At 26.3% G+C, this 19,516-nt stretch overlaps 1 protein-coding gene across 1 annotated transcript in view; it reads left to right on the forward strand.

Annotated features, from left to right (window-relative positions):
- Nucleotides 1–485: 485 nt before the first annotated feature.
- The window catches only part of wmd (serine-threonine kinase receptor-associated protein wmd), a 34,600-nt gene continuing 15,569 nt past the window's right edge, over nucleotides 486–19,516 (forward strand). Inside the window, exons 1-5 of the mRNA XM_075374490.1 lie at nucleotides 486–711; nucleotides 867–1,006; nucleotides 5,772–5,922; nucleotides 8,577–8,701; nucleotides 13,659–13,771. Of these exons, the coding sequence (XP_075230605.1) occupies nucleotides 597–711; nucleotides 867–1,006; nucleotides 5,772–5,922; nucleotides 8,577–8,701; nucleotides 13,659–13,771 (644 nt within the window). The 5' untranslated portion in view covers nucleotides 486–596. The remainder of the gene's footprint in view (nucleotides 712–866; nucleotides 1,007–5,771; nucleotides 5,923–8,576; nucleotides 8,702–13,658; nucleotides 13,772–19,516) is intronic.

The following is a 19,516-nucleotide window of genomic DNA, read 5'->3' on the forward strand; positions in this document are numbered from 1 at the left end:
ATTACGATAACGAGAGGGGTCGATATAAAAAGGAACCAGAGTAGTTGGTTTTCAAAAAAATAAAGATTGTTTGTTTTTAAAATTCTCTAAAAATGATATTTATTAGAAAATAAATGTCAATACAATTAAACTAAAAAGTAGAATTAGAAGAAAGATGATATTGCGCTATCTGTAGTTAAAGAGTGAAACTGTTTTACTCCGTTTATTATTTTCATGATTGTTTAACCAAGTAGCCGTTATATAGTATAACCGTAGCCGTTTAACCAAGTATATCTGATATAGTATTAGTTTTCTATACGTAATAATTAATAGTATAACTGTTATCTATGAATAAAAATAATGCTTTAATTTTCAATTTTAAAATATTTTCTTTTCAAAATCCAATATACTTCCGCCAATACTGTAAAAACAGTCAGCCTTGAGAAATAGGTGGGGCGAAGTTTACTTCTAAAGAAAATAAACAACAGTATCTAGTTGGCTGTGACCACCTGATGCGTTTGTATGTTGAGCGCATTTGTCCCTCCGACGGTAGTTAGTTGTACGTATTTATTGTGAGTGTTGTCGGTGTAATATTATTTGTAACTAAATCGAAAGTAATGGCTAACTTAAGACAAACTCCGTTAACATGCAGCGGCCATACACGACCAGTAGTTAATCTCGCGTTTAGTGATGTAACTGAATTCGGATACTTTTTAATTTCGGCGTGTAAAGGTAAGTTATAACATAACCTCTTGTTTTTGTGTTTACCTTGGCCTAGTTTTTTAGTTAATTTGATTAGTTATCGATTTATTTTATTAAATTTGGGGTTAGATGGCTTCTTTACTCTTATAAGGTTTTATAGATTATTTATTTTTTGTTTATTTCAGATGGCAAGCCTATGTTAAGACAAGGGGATACTGGAGATTGGATCGGTACCTTTGAAGGCCATAAGGGTGCTGTTTGGGGGGTGGCCCTGAATAAAGACGCGACAAAGGCAGCAACTGGAGCTGCGGATTTCAATGCAATGGTAATTATTGGCCTTGCCATTCTAAACTTCCTTCTTCCTACATTAACAAGGAAGTATTATAAATATTTTCTTATATGACTACTTTTGTTGACCATCAATCAGTGTTTCGTATATGTGATCTTAATGTCCAATTCAAGGTTTAATGTTAATGTATTACTTGCAAAAATCTGTTCTGCCTTGATTATGTGTAGGAAATATCATGTTCATTAATTTTAAAATTCATAATTAATTATTCTTTAATTTGACCAAAAAATTATAACACTTGACATAATTGCCATTGATTTTTGTTAAAAATACTATCATTCCTAAGAGTTGGGGTTAATTACACTTTTTTTGTTTCATCAGAATAATATTGCTCGTAATGTTACAACACAGTTACTCTTTGTTTTAGTAAATATTTTGAATGAAATTTGTTTATTTGAAATAAAAATAAAAGGTTCTGGTGTTTATTTAGAAAGTTATTTTAACATCAATGTTTTCTTATTGAAGTTTATGAACCGATTTAAAAAATATATGTATATTAACATTACTACCTCGAAATATAAGCTTGTAGATAATAAGCTTGATAGTTTAGCCAACAAGTTAGTTAGCTATGCTAATTAGTGTGATGTATATTTTGAGATTTTAAAGCTACAATAAGTATGCTGCTTTCATTATTTATCTTTTGCCCTGGCGCTAATGTTTACCATTTTCATGAAACTTTTGTTTCATTATTGTGTGTTCATGGGTAATGGTGATAGTCATGTGATGTACCTAAGGAAGTAATAATAATTTATTACTCTGGCAGGGAACTTAAGAGTTCCTAAGAACTTATATTACGATTTACTTCTTAAAGAGAAATTAATTAATAGGTGAATAAAATGTAAAGAGTATTTAAGAACAAAACCAGCGACCAACTTGTTTGTATATTAAATGAGCTAGTTATAGGAGCTAATTTTAACAATAAATGAAAAGAAAAATTGGTAAAAAGAAATTAGTTATTATATTTCATTATGGACTGAACATATGGCTGATTGACATAGAGCACATTGATTTTGTTATGTATACTTTTTTACTAACCTAATTGCAGTACTCATTGTTTGTTTATGGTTTTTGAAGAGAAATGTAAATGGCTATTATTATTTTTTTTAATTGTTGCATTTGTGAGTGTCAAAATCAGTTTGTTATTTTATACCCATAACAGAAAGTGATGTGAGTAATTGTATATTTAATGAAAAACTTTACAAAGCTTTAATCCAGATTTTAGTTGGCCAAACCATTTGTTAACCTAATACCAGTAATGCGACATTTTAATAACAACATTAAGGAAAAATAATGAACATAGATATAAATTTAGTCCATGATGCTGTAAACCTAATTTAATTAGTTAAAGCTGTGTTTTGGCATGTAACATGCTGTTGGAGAATGAAGAGTGTACTTTTTGAACATATACTTCCTTTAATTCTCTGTGGATTTTTATTTCTGTATTTGAAACCAGATTAAATTTCAATGAGAATAAATAAAATTGATGATTGTATGGCTAAATAATGTTTTAGCCGGATTTGGTAATGTAAGCCTGTATTTATTTTTTTGACTGTTAAAAGAAGATTAGATCATTATTAAATCAGTATTAATGAGGTTAGACATTTTAATACTATAATACTGTAATTAAAAGGTAACTTGTGGCAAATATTTTCTAATTTGTTTCAAGTGCTTTAGTTATTAGCTTAAAAGTAACTACAGTTACTTTATATTCTGATTTGAATTGCTTTTGTTGTTTAAGTTTGGTTTTAAAGTTTTGTTGGCAATAATCTATTAGAATTTGTTATTCTTGGAAAAATTTACAATTTAGGCAATGATTTTAATATTGTATTAGAATGGTATCTACTTTCTTAGGTTATCTTTTCAAAAATAAAAATGAAGAAAAAAGAGACATCTACGCATATTGATTATTTTATGTTAAGCAGTTGACAATTTTTTTGTCAACACACACACACATAATACAAACAAATTAAGGACTGTTTAGTGTGAGGTTTATAGTATAGTTATTGGTGTAAGTTGTTTTTTCTTTTATGCTGTTAGTAAGGTCAAATTTAATTATAAATGCAAAACAACTGTTATTCATTCCTCAACTGCTTCTGGTTATTATTTAGTCTCCGTAAAATTTCTTTGATAAAGCCAAATACTATAACACTTGCATACAACTAACTGCACTTCTTTGAATTAGATTTAAATTAGAAGAAGCTTTTAACTTTTAAAATATACTTTTAACATATAAGTTAAACATATTTATTATAAGATTAACAGTTTTAATATAAGTTTTTAGTTTTTTGATTTTTTTAACATACAAGATGTTATTCAATTAATTGCTTTGATAACAAAGTACTGCTTAATTATTTTAGTTAATAAAAAATTAAGCCTAAATTGAAAAATAAAACTTGTACAGGATCACTTCTATATTATTTTCTTCTCCTTTAAAACACAACCAAACTCTCATCATTTTAGTAGGGTTTAATCTATAAAATTTAAACTATACAATTTCATCTGAACATAGTCATTTTTTACAATTTTATTGTTAATTTTTTTATGTATTATAACTATGATTAATAACTGTTCTTGTTTATTAAAAATGTTGCTGATACATCAGGTAGATTTAAATTTCTAAGAAATTTCTTCTTTCAAGTAGAGGGATTGTGTGTATGACATCATATTTTACAATAGAAAGGGACACATTTATTGCTTTACATTACTTATTCTTGTCTTTGTTATAGCTGTAAGTTAAGCAAATTACCTGAAATTATAAAACAACTATGAGAGTTGCTTTCTCTGAGAGTATGTTCACTTTATATCTAGTCTTGGTGGTAAGAAGAGAGAAATTATCACCTCTGGTTGAATACCACCCGCAGTGTTTGGTGTACTGAGATGTTGTAATAAATTCATCTCACAGAATTAGAGGCGATAGGAAATCATTTTAATCTTTATTTTGGTAATAGCCTGGTTTGGGATGTTTCCTACTCTTCAGGTTGTCTATTATTTTTTTGTATGACAGAGTTTTACATTGAATTGTTATAACTGTTTAGGGAAGATAAATTGATTATTTACTTTACTCATCAATTTTACTTATCACAGCATGAAGCTTAATTAACCAAATTAGCAAAATTTAGAAAGTTACTTCAGTAACTATTAACTAATAAAAAAAATATCTACAAAAACTCTTAACCAACAAAAACAATTCTTAAAAGTCAAATTTTTATCTTATAAAACTTGGCAAGAAATTATATACGTACACATTAAAATCATTAAATACAGATTTCATTAGAAAAATTGATAAGTAAAGTAAATAATCAATTTATCTTCCCTAAACAGTTATAACAATTCAATGTAAAACTCTGTCATACAAAAAAATAATAGACAACCTGAAGAGTAAGAATGCTGTGATATGTTATCAGAGAGCTACAGCAGAATATTGCTTTGGTATCATTAATGATGATGTATATCATATTTTCATGGTTTTTTTAATCAGTTTAAACAAGCAGCTAAAAAATAACTTTCCCTTAGCAAGTACAATTTTACACAAACAACAAAATACTCTAGCAGTACTAAATTCATGATTGCTTTTTAGAGTTATAATTAGGTTTTGTGTAGTGCTGGGTTATGAATGTATCATTTAAAGAGTTAGAATTCGAGTAAATTGTTAAATTATTACATAAAATTTGTTATTGTTATAATTTAATTTGTATTTTGATTAATTGAATTTAAGTAGTTTACATAAAAGAGTTTTTGTCATTCATATGTCATCTTTTAATATTGTAAAATAATTTAATGCTTACTATTTTATTTTTCTAAATATTTTATAGCTTTCTTTTAATTGGAAAAGTGTCATTGCATTTTTTCTTTTAACTTTTTTTTTCATTTATTGAACTTTATTTTTCATTGTTGATATTACTTTTATCTAACATATAAAATTAAATCTTTCTGCTATTTTGTATACATGCATAGATAACTGTTTTTCAAAAGCTACACTCGCTTCACTTGTTCTGGTAAGTAAATCAAAAGAATTAATTTTGTATCCAAAATTTGAAAATGTAAATTGAAGGTTGTCTACAAGTGTTTTTATCTATAAACGAGATAGAATATATATGTATTTCTTAGCATTATTTGCTACAGTAGTAATAATATTAAGAGCAGTTAAATATTAAAATTTAAAAATAGTTGATCTTGAATTATAATTTTTTAGTTATTTTTTGCCTCCTCTATGAATCATGAGACCTTGCCGTTGGTGAGGGGGCTTGAGTGCTCAGGGATACAGAGTAGCTGGACCGAAGGTGCAACCATATCGGAGAGGTATCTGTTGAGAGCCAGACTAAGGAATGATTCCTGAAAGAGGACAGCAGCTCTTTCAGTAGTTAGGGGCGTGAGTCACAATGACTTAAACGGCCATATCAACATCACTCAGTCCTCTGAGTACTGCGCAGCTGAAAGCAATGGAAAACTACAGCTGCTTTTTTTCCAAGAAAATGTGGCTCTCTGCAAGAGCTGCATCAAACCAGTCAAATGACTGAAGACAAAAAAAAATAATATTTTTGTTTGGTTGAAACAACAGTAAACAGCTAGAAATGATAATATTGTAATAGTACTCTGTTAACAGAAAAGTACTATTAAAATACAGTTTACTCAATTTTCAGGAAGTTGAGTGTAAACTTTATTTTAATTATACAAATTTAAAAAAAAAAATTAATGTCTAATTCAGTTATATTTAATGTTTGAATTTAAAACTAATTTATAGATATGGGATGCTGTCAATGGTGTAGAACTTCAATCTTTCCAGCATAAACATATCGTTAAAAGTGTTGATTTCTCATCAGATAGCACACTTTTTGCTACCGGCAGCAATGAAAAACTAATTAGAATATTTGATCTCAATAAACCCGAAGCAAGTAAGTAAATTTATTACATAAATATATATATATTTTATTTTTTTTATTGCTTTTATTTACAGTTGCATCAACAATTACAGTCATTAGCGACTAAAGTAACTCTGTCATGTAGTGTTACATAAAACAACAAAAATAAACAATAAAGAAACGAACAATAAAGAATAAACATAGATAAGTAACAACAGCAAATACAAACTAAAATAACATAATTCAGTAAAAAATAACTAAATTGTATTCTTCATTCCACTGTTGGAGAGGAATTGCAACAAACGTTTTATATTTTCTTTCTGGTTTAATAGAAGTTTCATATCTGAACCCAGATCTAAGTTTTATTGGATGGTTCCAAAGATTGGGAACAGTGGTGCATGGACTATTTGACCTTGCAAGCCTCACTGATCTGAGTAGAGCCAAATAGATGAGTATGGTTCAGCCTGGTGTGTCCAATCCTTAGTCGAGTTAAGATGATTTGGTCTCTTCTGTTGCTCAGGGAAAGAGGTTTCTCGACCACATTCTCCTGGATGTTATATAATGCCGCGGGAGGACTCAGTAGCCAGAACCTATTCCGCTGATCTAATAAAATAAATTTAATACATAAAACTGATTTAATAAATAAAACTAAAGTACAGAATAAATAAAGTAGGATGACTACCTTATTCCAATATATATGCAGGAGCGCTTTCGTAATCTACTTGCATTATATCAGCTGCATTAAATCTTTATTTAATGATTTTAATCTATACTTCTTGATTTTAATCTATAATTTCTTGCCAAGTTTTCTAGGTATTATCTAATTATATAAAAATTTGACTTTTAAGGAGTGCTTTTATTGGTTAAGAGTATTTCTAGATAGTTCTTTAGGTTCTTAAGTTAGTGAAGTAACTTTCTAAATTTTGATAATTTGGTTAATGCTGTGAGATGTTATCAGAGAGCTACAGTAGAATATTGGTTTGGTTTCATTAATGATGTATATCATATTTTCATGGTTTTTTAGTCAGTTTAAACAAGCAGCTGAAAAAATAACTCTCCTTAGCAAGTACAATTTTATGCAAAGAACAAAGTACTCCAGCGGTAGAGAATTCATGATTATTTCCTAGAGTTGTAATTAGGTTGTGTAGTGCTGGGTTATAAATTTATTACTTAAAGAATTACAATTGGAGTAAATTGTTAAAATATTACATAAAATTTGTTATTGTTATTGTAATTTAATTTGATCCTTGATTAATTTAATTTAATTAGTTTACATAAAAGAATTTTTAAACATTATACATTTATTTATATCATTTGCTATTTTGATAGTAAAGTAAATTCAGTTAAATGGATAACATGCATAATTGCTTTACTAAAAATTATTTTTATTTGAGTTTAATTTTTGATTTATAATTTTAATTTGATTTTATGCCTTTACGTCATGTTTTATACATATATAAAAAAAACTTTTACACTCTAATTTTTAATGTTAATTTTAATTAATTTTTCATATTTTTTAAATTTTGTTTAATTTTGTTTTAACTGAATAAAAGTTTAAAATAAAAAGATTAAACGTTTTAAATTTTAAATAAAATAAATAATTGCAAGATATGTTATTATATTTTACAAAGTTTGTAATGTAATTTGAGAGGAATATATGAATATATAATGCAGCTGATGATGTGAATAAATCACAAAAGTGCTTCTACATGTGTAGTGGAATATGGTAAGTCATCTTACTTCATATATTCTGTTCTTTGGTTGATCTAATAAAATAAATATATTTGTATGTAGTACAGATTAGTATGTTTCTTAAAAAAATTGATTTAAAAAAATATATATATATATATATTTCTTTTAAATTATTTTTGTAATGATTTAATTTTCATTTTAAAAATTTCTATTATGTTGAATATACTTTTGTGCACATTATAGTTTTTATAATTTACTTTTAAAAATTATCATTAAACTTCAATTTTTATAACTGTTGGTGTAAAATAATGGTTTTGTATTTTTTGCCCTGATCTTGAATTAATTTGGACTATTTTTTTTTCTGTGAAGGTAAATAGTAATTAGGATTGACAACACAAGTGGGGGTTAATCTTCTTGAAAAAAAAAAGTAATCAATCTGGTTCAGCCCTTCTGGTAATTTTGTATTTCGATTGAATGATATATTAATATAATGCATATTATATTTATAGATAATAAATTAATGCATTTTAAATTGAAGTCTTTTTAGTAGCTCCGTCAAAATTCAGTATACTTGAATTCATAATTTATATTTTCTTTAAAAAAATGAGAGAGATAGATAACTTTTGTATATAAAAAAAGAATTCATTTTATTATTTTGTTATACTTTTAATGTTAATAGCTTAAATTTTTATAAAAAAATATTATAATTTTGTACGTTTGGCTCATTTATTATTTTGTTATTAGATTATATGTAATGAAATTTACAGATTATTGAAACATTTTGAATAATGTAATAAAAAAAAACAAATTGTTAAATAATATTCTGGACTGCATTAAATTATACTTCTAGAAGATCTTTCAGAAACAGGCATTGTAATTTTTGAAATTGATACATAATTTAATTTGAAGCTAATGTAAGGAAATGAGTTTGCTAATCATTGTAAGATTACAGTTTTGTAATAGGTTTATTTAATGAAACATTCTTATTTTCCCAGGTCCAGTTGTAATGTCTGGCCATACATCTGGAGTGCGACATGTTTATTTCTTTCATAATAATACAAGAGTAGTGTCAGTTGCAGATGATAAAACACTCAGGGTGTGGGATCGTACGTCAGGCCAGGTGATGTAGTGTTTTTATTGTCTATTAAATTAATATTTCTTGTTTAATTATTCATTTAGTAGTTACTGTTGATTATTTATCATATTATATCACTTATAATGTTATTTAATGTATATCTATGTACATGTACAAATGTGTTTATTTACATTATTTACATCTGGATGGTAGTGAGTATTCATGTAGTATCTGTATTCTAATTTAAGTACATTGACCTTTTCTTTCTTTTTCCTGTTTAGCCTCCGGTAACTACCATTTTAGATAATACTTCAGAGGATGAATGAGGATGATATGTATGAGTGTGAATGAAGTGTAGTCTTGTACATTCTCAGTTCGACCATACCTGAGACATTGTACATTGACCTACCACCTTTATTTTGTGTTTACATCTTTTAATTGTTTCAACGCCAAATTAATTTTCAAACTTCATGATAGTTGTATTAAAATTTCTGTTAATACTAATAGTACATGTTTACTACATTTTGTACATTGTACATTTACTTCTGTAGTCATATTTTTCTGCTGCCCATTACACATAATGTATTTATTAAGATGTGCAAATGCCATGTGTGGGTAACATAAAGCAGATGTGTATATACTTTTATTATAGCTTTTCTCTGCTATATTACTTCATAAATAACAAAAGGTTGTATTATTTATTTTTAATATAATGTATTTAAAAATACACACAATATTGAAAAAGTGTAACGTTACTTACGACTACTGGAGCAGAAATAGGCTTAGAATGTCTAAAACTATACTTTTATAAATTTACTTAGGGATATATTTAGTGCAATAGGAAAACATATGTGTATATAATATATATATATATATATATATAAAACTTATTTTTTGTGTGTTATTATTTATTTACTATTAATTATTCAATTAAAAATAGTCTTTGTAAAATATATACAGTAATTAAGAATTGTAATATCAGTTTTCAAGGTTCCACGTTTGTTTTAAAACTATAGACTAAAAATAGATGTATATTGAGGGAATGAAACGTATTTCATGACAACATAGTGAACTGTTTAAAGTATACTTTAATATTAATTATTTAAATTGAATGAGTTTTTTTTTCCAAAAGTTATAAGATTGTACATTTTTTCTGTTACTGGACCAGTTTTTTTTTTTTTAATTGAGTTGTAATGTAATGGTGGGAGGTACTGGTTTAATGACCTTGTGTATTATATTAAAAACATTTTTTATGAATTCTATACAAGTTATATTACACAAGAATATTTTAAAGCATATTTATAGTAGTAGTAGTAGTGTATAAAAATGTATGTCTGTATATGTGTGTGACCTTGGTTAGGCAATGGTCATTGTATAGGTCTTTTTTATCTATTAAGTTTCATTTCATTTGACTGATTCTTACTGTTATTTATTTTTGCTAATGTAGAAACTATGGATCATTGCCTGTTGCAGTATATGTGATTTTTTCAGTAAAAAATAATTGAAGTATTTAATAATTACACTTAATTATGTTAAAAGTTATAGAGAAAAAAATTTTAATTTTTTTTGTGCATTGTGGGTATATTTTTAAGTATAATCTGGAAATAATATAAGTGGAGAATAATATAATATGGAGAAAAGTATGTAATTATTTGTAAATTAAACATATAATAATATAATAGAGAGAAAAAAAATCACAAAATAAAATGGTTTGAAAAACAAATATTATTCCTTTTACATAATCCCTTTTTTGGTATGATTTTTTTTTGTTAACTTGGAAAAAACTGCTTCATTGTTGAGTAATTTGGAAATAAATAAAGAATCAGTGTAGAGATAAAGAATCTACAAATTTTTTTTATCTTACCCTGATGGATATAGGAAGTTACTATTGTCATATTTAAATATGACAATAGTATATACAAACAATTTTAACTATGTTTTTTTTTTAAGAAAAATTATATTTTTAACTATATATTTTATTTATAATTATTTTATAAAAATTGGTCTGTTGATGATGGAGTTAAAGCTCTGAAAGTGCTACAGACAGATAGATGAGTTACCTTTTAATGGACTGTATCTGGGGGATTTAAATATTTGTTTGTTAATTTATTTAATTATCCGTTTTGTAATATACAGTACTGATTAAATCATTAAAATAAAATAAACAGTACACGACAGTAAATAAGGCTCTGTGTAAATAAAGAATCTTAATGTGGTGCAAGTTATTTTATGGTATATTTTTCATATCCGTTATTTATTATTAATTATAGAAATAACATTTTGCAATAATTATATGAAATATAAAATTAAGATATATATATATATAACATTAAATAAAATATAAACCACCTAAAAGAAAATATTATAAATTGTTTAAAAATGTAAATATTAAAAGCTGAATAAAATACACAAACCACCATCAGAAATGTTACTTCATTCTACTACTAACAGTAGAACTTGCGTATTTGTCTATAATAAATTTCAAAATTTATAAAACAGTAACAGTTTTGACAAATTCAAAAATTATAAAAACTATTTATGTTATTGTAATTGTAGAATTAAATACCAGCTGAAGATTCAGGGTCATGTGAAAATTGATTCTTGAAATTAATATGGCAAGTTTAACTTTTTACTGTTTTTTGGTGGTTTGTATTTCATTTAATATTATTTATATATATATATATATATGTTGATGAATTATTATAATTTTCAGAAAGTTACATACAAGAGATGTTCAGTAATTAACGAGACAATTTAATGTAGAGAAAAACTGATTTATTCAATGACAATGAAACACACTAATTTTCAACATAGTTTCCAGCAACATTTAGACACTTATTCCACCATTCTATGAGGTTTCTGATTCCTGCAGCATAGAAGTCTTTATCTAGCTGTTCGAATTATTCGTGTACTGCTTTTTTGACCTCTTCGTTGTCAAACTTCTTGCTGCATAAAATGTCTTTGAGTGGGCCAAACAAATGAAAATTGGATGGGGCGAGGTCTGGCTGTAAGAAGGATGTGGCAACACCTACCATCCCAACTTCTCGAGCATTTCTCCCATTATCTGAGCGATGCGGGGGTGTGTGTTGTCATGCAAGTGAATCACACTTTTTTGAGATAACGACCTGATGTTTCCATCATTGGAGGTCTCAGGAATTTTTTTGGTGGGTGAATCGGAATGTTTCCACTCAAGACTTTGCCATTTGGATTTGAGCTTAAAATGCTGTATACATGTTGCATCATAGGTTATTATACAATCTAAAAACTTCAGACTTAGACCTTCTGTTTCAAACTGTTCTTTGAGCTCAGGACAAATGTAAATCTGGGTATCTTTATGAGCTTGAGTCAACTGTCTTTGAACCCATCTCGAACACATTTTACAATAATTCAACACATCATGAATTACTGAATGCACAGTTCCAACACTAATATTACACAAACCAGCCATTTGGGAAATTTTGACTTGTACATCTTCACAAATAAGATCATTTATGCGATTTTGCAGCGCGGTGGTTGAAATTTCAACTGGTCTTCCAGAACAATGGAGATCACTCACACCTGTTCTGCCTGAATTAAACTGTTCCAGCCACTTACACACGTTACTGTGCTTTAAAAACTTTTCACCTTACTGTTTCAACATTCTTGAGTAAATATCTGGGGTTTCATACCTTCTGATAGCAAAAATCTTATCACTGGTTGTTGCTCTTCCGGCATACACATTTCAAGTGGAGCTGACATTCTGAAATCAACAAAAGAGGTTATATTTAGATTAATTATGATCAAACAGCTGATTAGATATGTTCCCAAAGGTGCCAAGTTGACCCTCAAAATGCTTCATTGTCATTGAATAAACCATTTTTTCTCCACATCAATTTGTCTCATTAATTATTGAACATCCCTCATATATACACATATCTGTCTCTCTATCTATCTATATATATAACATATATTTTGCAACTGAAGGTATGCTGTCAACTAATTTGTAATTGATTAGTACCAGCAATGATCGAAAGGTTTATTGTTGAAAGTAAGGGCACATAAATTTAATAACTTCATTCATGAGAAAAGAACCTCTGCAAACAACAGGAAACTTCTAGCTTCTTCCTTAGTATTTGTAAAGTTTTAAAAAAACAAGAAAAATGGAAACCTTTATTTAGTCAGTTGTTGAAAATTTGAGTAATAATGGAATGTATTAATTATATTAAGTTTGTGATTAATTTTCACTGTTCATCATGCAAGTACTATGTTCAAAATTGTATTGGATGTAGTGAACTATCAGAACTCTTAGGTTACAGTCTGATTTCAGAGGCTGTCTTCGAATTGTTAAGGCTTTGTCTTTGTTAAAGGCTTATTGAAAACTTGTTGATTACAGCATTCATTGTGCAGTGTGTAGTAATTAATTAATTGAAAAGTTCTTAATATTCTTGGTGTACAGTAACTTTATTTTAAGTACATGTTAAGTACTGCCTAGCCATGCGATTCAAATTGACCATGTTTTGGGCTGTTCTCAACTAAAATGTTTTCTGCCCTTCTCTAGATTTAAAAGTAAAAAACACTTAAAGAATTTTTTAATTTTTTTTTTATTTGCAACAATAAAAGTGTAATGAAGTAGACCGATGTTTAATATATAGCATACATATTCTTATTTGTTAATTTTTTAAATATTTTAATTAAAAATTACATTTCTACTCTGATATAACCATTGCGACTAAAATTTTAAATGTGTATATTTCTATGTGTATGTTATATTTTGTTATTTAAAGTAAAATTTATGTTAATAATTATTATTCATTTTAGATGTAATTTATTGTTAAATATTTTCTATCTCTTCTTTACTGATATGACTTATTTTTTATGGGAAAGAGTTTTCATATTACTATTTTCCAATTTTTAAGAAATCGATTAATATGCTTTATATTGAAACTTTAATTATTATTTAGAAGTTTCTTGCATATTATTTGCTCTGAAATTATTTCTAAAATGTTTTTCTTTTTCTTTGAAGGAAATAAGAAAAGTTGAGTTTACTACTATACCTAATAGTCTCGAAGTTTCACGTGATGGTTCCGTACTTACTATCGCTCATGCAGACTGTGTGAGTTTCTTTGATTCTGACAGGTAAATAAAAAAAAAAAAAATTTTTAACTTTTCCTTCTTGACTGTTGTTATATTACATTTATGGAATTTTTTGATTTTTATATTGTAAGCCTTAATGCCTGAATTAAAAGTTATAATAACTGATTATTTCCCAACATGTTTAATTCTGCTAATTTAATATCTTTTTTTTATATTAATGTATTTTATTTGAATGGCTGTATAACACTTTTAAGTTATAAAAGAAACTCGTTATTATTGGTCATTAGTTAATAAATTATCATAAAAATTTAAAATGGGATTGCATTAAAAAATAAAACAAACTTAATAAAACTGAAATAAAAACAAACTAGAAAGTTAAAAATAATAATTTTTCAGCTCTGAAAATTTCAATTTGTTGAAGTTGGTGTCAAATTATTAACTATCATCAACTTAGTAATGCTTAGTTTGGTGCTGACTTCAAAATAGTACAGTTTAAACATAACTGAGAAGAAGAGTTGCTAAATGAAATGAATGTTGATGAAGAGATAACTATTTTTTAGTGTTTTTTTTAAATTTATTTTCTTAAAAAGCTTTTTTAAAAAAATATTATCTTTGTGTACTCATAAAATATATGAAAGCATACAAAAAACTCTGGAAAAAATGAAAATGTTGCATTTTTATAAAAAATAACAAAAGGAATTGAAAGATGTAAAGAAAGGTCTGATGTAAAGAAATGTCAGAGACCACTATTGAACACAAGCTAAGGCTCTCTGGAACGCAGAAGATGTATTATTTTATCTTAAGTTTATATACATACATTCATATGAAATATAGTCAAAATAACCTGCTACAAGACCATCAGAAGAACCTATAATTCAAAATAAAACAAAATTTTGAAAATTAATGACTTTTAGTAAACAGTAATGTTTGAAAATCTAAAAAAAAAATTGTTGAATTGAGAACCCTCTTTTTTATTGATTATACAAATGAAAGATGGTCAGATAAAAATTACTTCAGGAACCTCAGCGGCTAGTTTGGCAATCTTCTGAAGAAAATCCTACTTTGTAAGAAGGAGCTGGACACTAGTTGACTCACCAGCTACTAGTAGATGCCGTTGGTAGATGACATGGTCAGCTTAATTCCTAAGGATTTATCCCAAGATAAAAGGTTCAAGGAAAGGGGTATGGGTTAAGCACAATCATTCCATGGCAGAACTGCTTTTTATCATGGTAGTTTATCACTTTATACAGGAACAAAAAGGTAAAATTATTTTTCTTTGCTTGTTATTCTTGTTTGTGGTTTAGTTTGTTGGAAATTAGATTATTGGTACTGTTTCATGAATTGTTGGTGTGAGGCTAGAGCATAAAAATTCTATTTACATAATATTTCTGTGGAGTATGTATGTATTTTTTTATAATTTTTTTTGTTTCTTCATTATTTTATTTCTTGCATAACAATTTTAAACAAAAATGTAAATTAAAACTAATAAAAATTATTATTTCAATTGTTATAATTTTTAATTTATTTTTTACATTTTATAATATTTTTTTGTATTGTTATTCTTTTAATTACAATAATAGTAATTTATGTTATAATTTGATGAATAATTAAAGAAGTATATGTTACATAACTTCTTTTGTTGAGGCATTACTCTTTTATTATAAAATAGAAAATAATATAATAAAGAAAAACTAGAATACATTCTTTAATGTTGTGATTTATAATGATTATTGTTAACAGAATAAATTATATTTTATTTTGTTGGTGATTTTTATTATTCTTTTTTCTTTAAAAGTATTTTTATACTCTAAAAAAAATGCATTTTATAATTTTGCTAATTCAACCAGTCTGGTGACGACTTTATTAATTAGAAAGTTGGGAATGTACATAAATTGTGCACCAAAATTCATTTATCTTACTAATGCATAAATCGTCAGTACTGTGTGCTTTTTATGGTGAGGGGAACTGTCACTTCTTCTTAGTTCTTACAGTAGTAAATCTATATTGGATTACCTAGGTTTTACCTTATGGTTTTAATTTGTCTGATTAACTTTGAGGGTCGATGATTTCCTATATATATGTATTAATTACAAAAATTTATTCATGTGATTTTGTTTGACTTAAGGCTACTGAAATATGAAATATTTTCCTGTCTTGCTTCCAATTCTCTTTTGTCACTTTGTTAGTTGCCAGCTAAACTCTTCATTTACTTTCATTAAAGTTACATTTTTGTTGACCTGCTCCTGTAATCATAGTTTTGATTTTATTGTTTTTCTGTTTGCATCTCTTTAAACCTTGAGTCATTATTTTTTTAGATTTTATTCACTTTAATCATCTTTTGAATAAATTATTGTATCAGGATGTTTTATGGAATTTTTTCCTGTTTCCTTTCTATTTATTTATTATCTGCTTATTCCTTTATAAACTTGAAAATAGACATTTCCCTTGAAACTATTTTCAGCCACTATTATTTACTTTTATCTTACTTGTTTTAACCAGTTTTATTTTATAGAATCGTTTTATTTTTTAGAATGACAACATTTTTAATTATAACTTACAGCAATTTATTTTTTATATTATATTTTTATTTTATTTTAAAGAAAAAAACTGATATTTTTATAAGCTGTATGCTAATCAACTCATCAGTTTTTGATTTATATTTTTTATTATTTCTGTTTTTTAGCCTTAATTAATTATTGCTGCTTTTATTTTTTTTTAATTACCATGTTAATATGAAATTTCTGTCTTGGAAATTGGAAAATGATTAAGATAAATATAATCTTGTTATTTAACTTTAAATGAGACATTATAGGATGAGAATAATTTTCTATCCATATTGTAGGATCAGAAGTAATACATGTTCCATTATTAAAATCAGTAGTACTGGTATAAAGTTTTCTATATTTTTATTGCTGCAATCTGTCTGCTTGGATTTTTTCTCTATGTTATGCAATGATGAGTTTTAAATTTCAGATTTAAGAAATAGATCATATTATTTTTTTATTACATGTGTTTAAGGTCCTTCCATTAGTTGGACTGATTTTGATTAGTCTTTTTTTTTTTTACATGTGCCATCATTAAAAGAACAAGTTGACTCTTTAGAATACAGTCTGTTCAGAAACATTGTAATGCTGTGAATTAGTTGGAAGAGCTTGAGCACATCAGATGTTACTTTTGTGTAAAATTTCATTAACAATGACAATTATCGTTCCTGCAGATTATGAGCTGCCATCAGTGACTTGCACACATACACAATATGCCTAAATGGTATCAGAAATTCAATGAAGGGTGAAATTCATAATGAAGCGGTATTAGTTGCTCATCAGCCATCTCAAAGGATTGAAAACAGTTTTTAGGAGTTTTAATTGGGTTGGACTATCCTCATATACTTTGGACTGGGTGCCATCCGGTTTCATCTTATTCTTAAGTTAAAGGAAGCTTTTAATGGAAAAAATATGCAAGCTCATGACAAATTCCACCAAACTATCATCAACTGGTTCAAGGAATTGTCAAGTTTGTCTCATGATCTCAAAACATGCTTATATGTCAGTAGAGATTATTGAAAAATATTTTTTATAAAAACAAGAATTTTGGATTATGATGAATATTTATCAGTTTATGACAGAATGATTCTTATTTTAAGAATGGCTTTATAGAGGAAGTAACGCTGTGGTTCTCTATTTTTTTTTTTAATGATAAGTGTGTAGTCATTCAAAGTATTTTCACATAAGAATTTTTAAAAAATGAATAAAAAAGCCATAAGTTTTAATAATACCTATATTCCAAACAGCTCAAATGTTCAAATTTACTTAATGTTGTTTTTATTTATTCTTTTTTCAAGTCACAGGTGTTTTGTGAACAGCTTTTTCCTATGGTCAAATATTTTGTAAATCTATTCTTATTTTTAAACAAAATCTAACCAGAAAATTAAAGTAAAATATTTTTTTGAAATATAAAACTGACTTCAATAAATACACTTTTTCAAAATTAAAAAGTAATATATTTTCATTTCTTTAAATTTTGACTGTATGAAATCTACACCATATCAAGGTTTAAGTTGTTTATAATTTTTTTTTTTGATTTGATGCCAACTTTAAACACTAAGTATTATCTTTTTAGTCTTTAAATTTGTTTTGTTTTTATTTTCATGGCCCAAAATATTTTTTCATTTTAGACTTTGTAAAAGTGTGTTTTATTGCCAAATTTTATTTTATATGTATTTTTGACTCAGGGTGAACATTCCCATGAAAGAGCAGCCTTATGTAGTTTGAAATGATAATTGTTGAGCCGAAGGTTATTATAATTTAAACTACTAAAATTTATTTATTATATTGTCAAAACATATTAGTTTCTTCCTTGAATATTTATTTATAATTAAAATGTTATCTTCTTGCCAGTTAAATTACATGTTTTAATGTAAATTATTGTTCAAAATATTTCTTGCGTTTAAAAATGAATACTTGTTTGTAGCTTAAGAAATATTTATATTGTGTCTCTTTTCCTTTGTGACATTTTAAAGGAAAATTATGAAATAAGCAACTGTTTATTTTCCCTTTCTTATTTTATTTATTCCTGATTGCTTATTTCTATTTTTAAAATGATATCTGTTTTGATTAGTTTATAGTAATTTAGAAGTCTAGCATAATAGCTAGAGGATGGTATATACAACAGTTTTTCTTTATATTTGGAATCTGTTTATGAAGTTTGTCCCTTTGTTTGGTTTATAGTGTGGGTGAATGTTGGAAGTCTTGTTAAAAGAGAGCGGATCTGTTAAAGATTTTATTTTTTAAGAACTTAAGATCTGTTTACTCTAGAAATGAATAAAAGCCAGAGAAAGGTTATCTGGTTAATTGCATCCCTTATTTTAGTAGGATCAGTAATTGATTTACTGTCTTATATGCTTTAAATGTTAAAAGTTTCCTGAAATGAAACATCTTTTAATCAGGTCATATTTTTTATGACTTCATTTAACATTTCATTGAACTGTATTTTTTACTTTACTTTTGGTTATAGTTAGGATATTATATTTATTGTTTCAGTTCAGACCTTGTTATTAATTGGTATTGTATTTTTTCAGTGAGTTGTCAAACTTGAAAAAAAAATCATTTTTATGTTATAATTATTTTTATTGTTTTAATCAAATCATTGTTGTTTATGATAAAAACTGTTCTGAATAAAAAAGGTCAACTTTTTTTACAGAAAAATTTAGAATTATAAATTATTTTATTAATATTCACAAGGTAGTAGACATTTTTCCTTCTTTATAATGTTAAAAGTTAACCTTCAAAGTTTACTTGCCTGACTTCGTTTTTCTACTTTCATTTAAAATTCTTTTGTGTTCATTTATTATGTTAATATTTACCTTTATTTGCTACCTGCTTTGTTTTCCTACTTTTTATACTATTGTCAGTTTTTATCTTATATTTATTTGTAAGTGATGTTTGTAGTTATTTATTTACAATTTGTATGTTATTTTTGAAACTGCTTTCCTTGATGAAAATTATGTTTTTTTGCTGCTGATAATTTACAATATTTTATATATTGACTATTATTTGAGATTATTGCATAGAATATTGAAATTTAGCAAATTACTTGAATTAATTAATTAACTAAATTCATTTGAAATAAATCTCATATACCCACAAATGAAGTGTTTCAAGGCAAATATAACCTAACAAATGAATTTGGGTACATTTTTTTGAAATGAATTTATTCATACATGATCAAATTGTAGTTTTATCTGTTATAAAATACTGGAAGTCCAAAAAAATTATTTAAAAATAAAAT

The sequence above is a fragment of the Lycorma delicatula genome, chromosome 9 (assembly GCF_047948215.1).
Source record: "Lycorma delicatula isolate Av1 chromosome 9, ASM4794821v1, whole genome shotgun sequence".
Classification (NCBI taxonomy): Eukaryota; Metazoa; Arthropoda; class Insecta; order Hemiptera; family Fulgoridae; genus Lycorma; species Lycorma delicatula.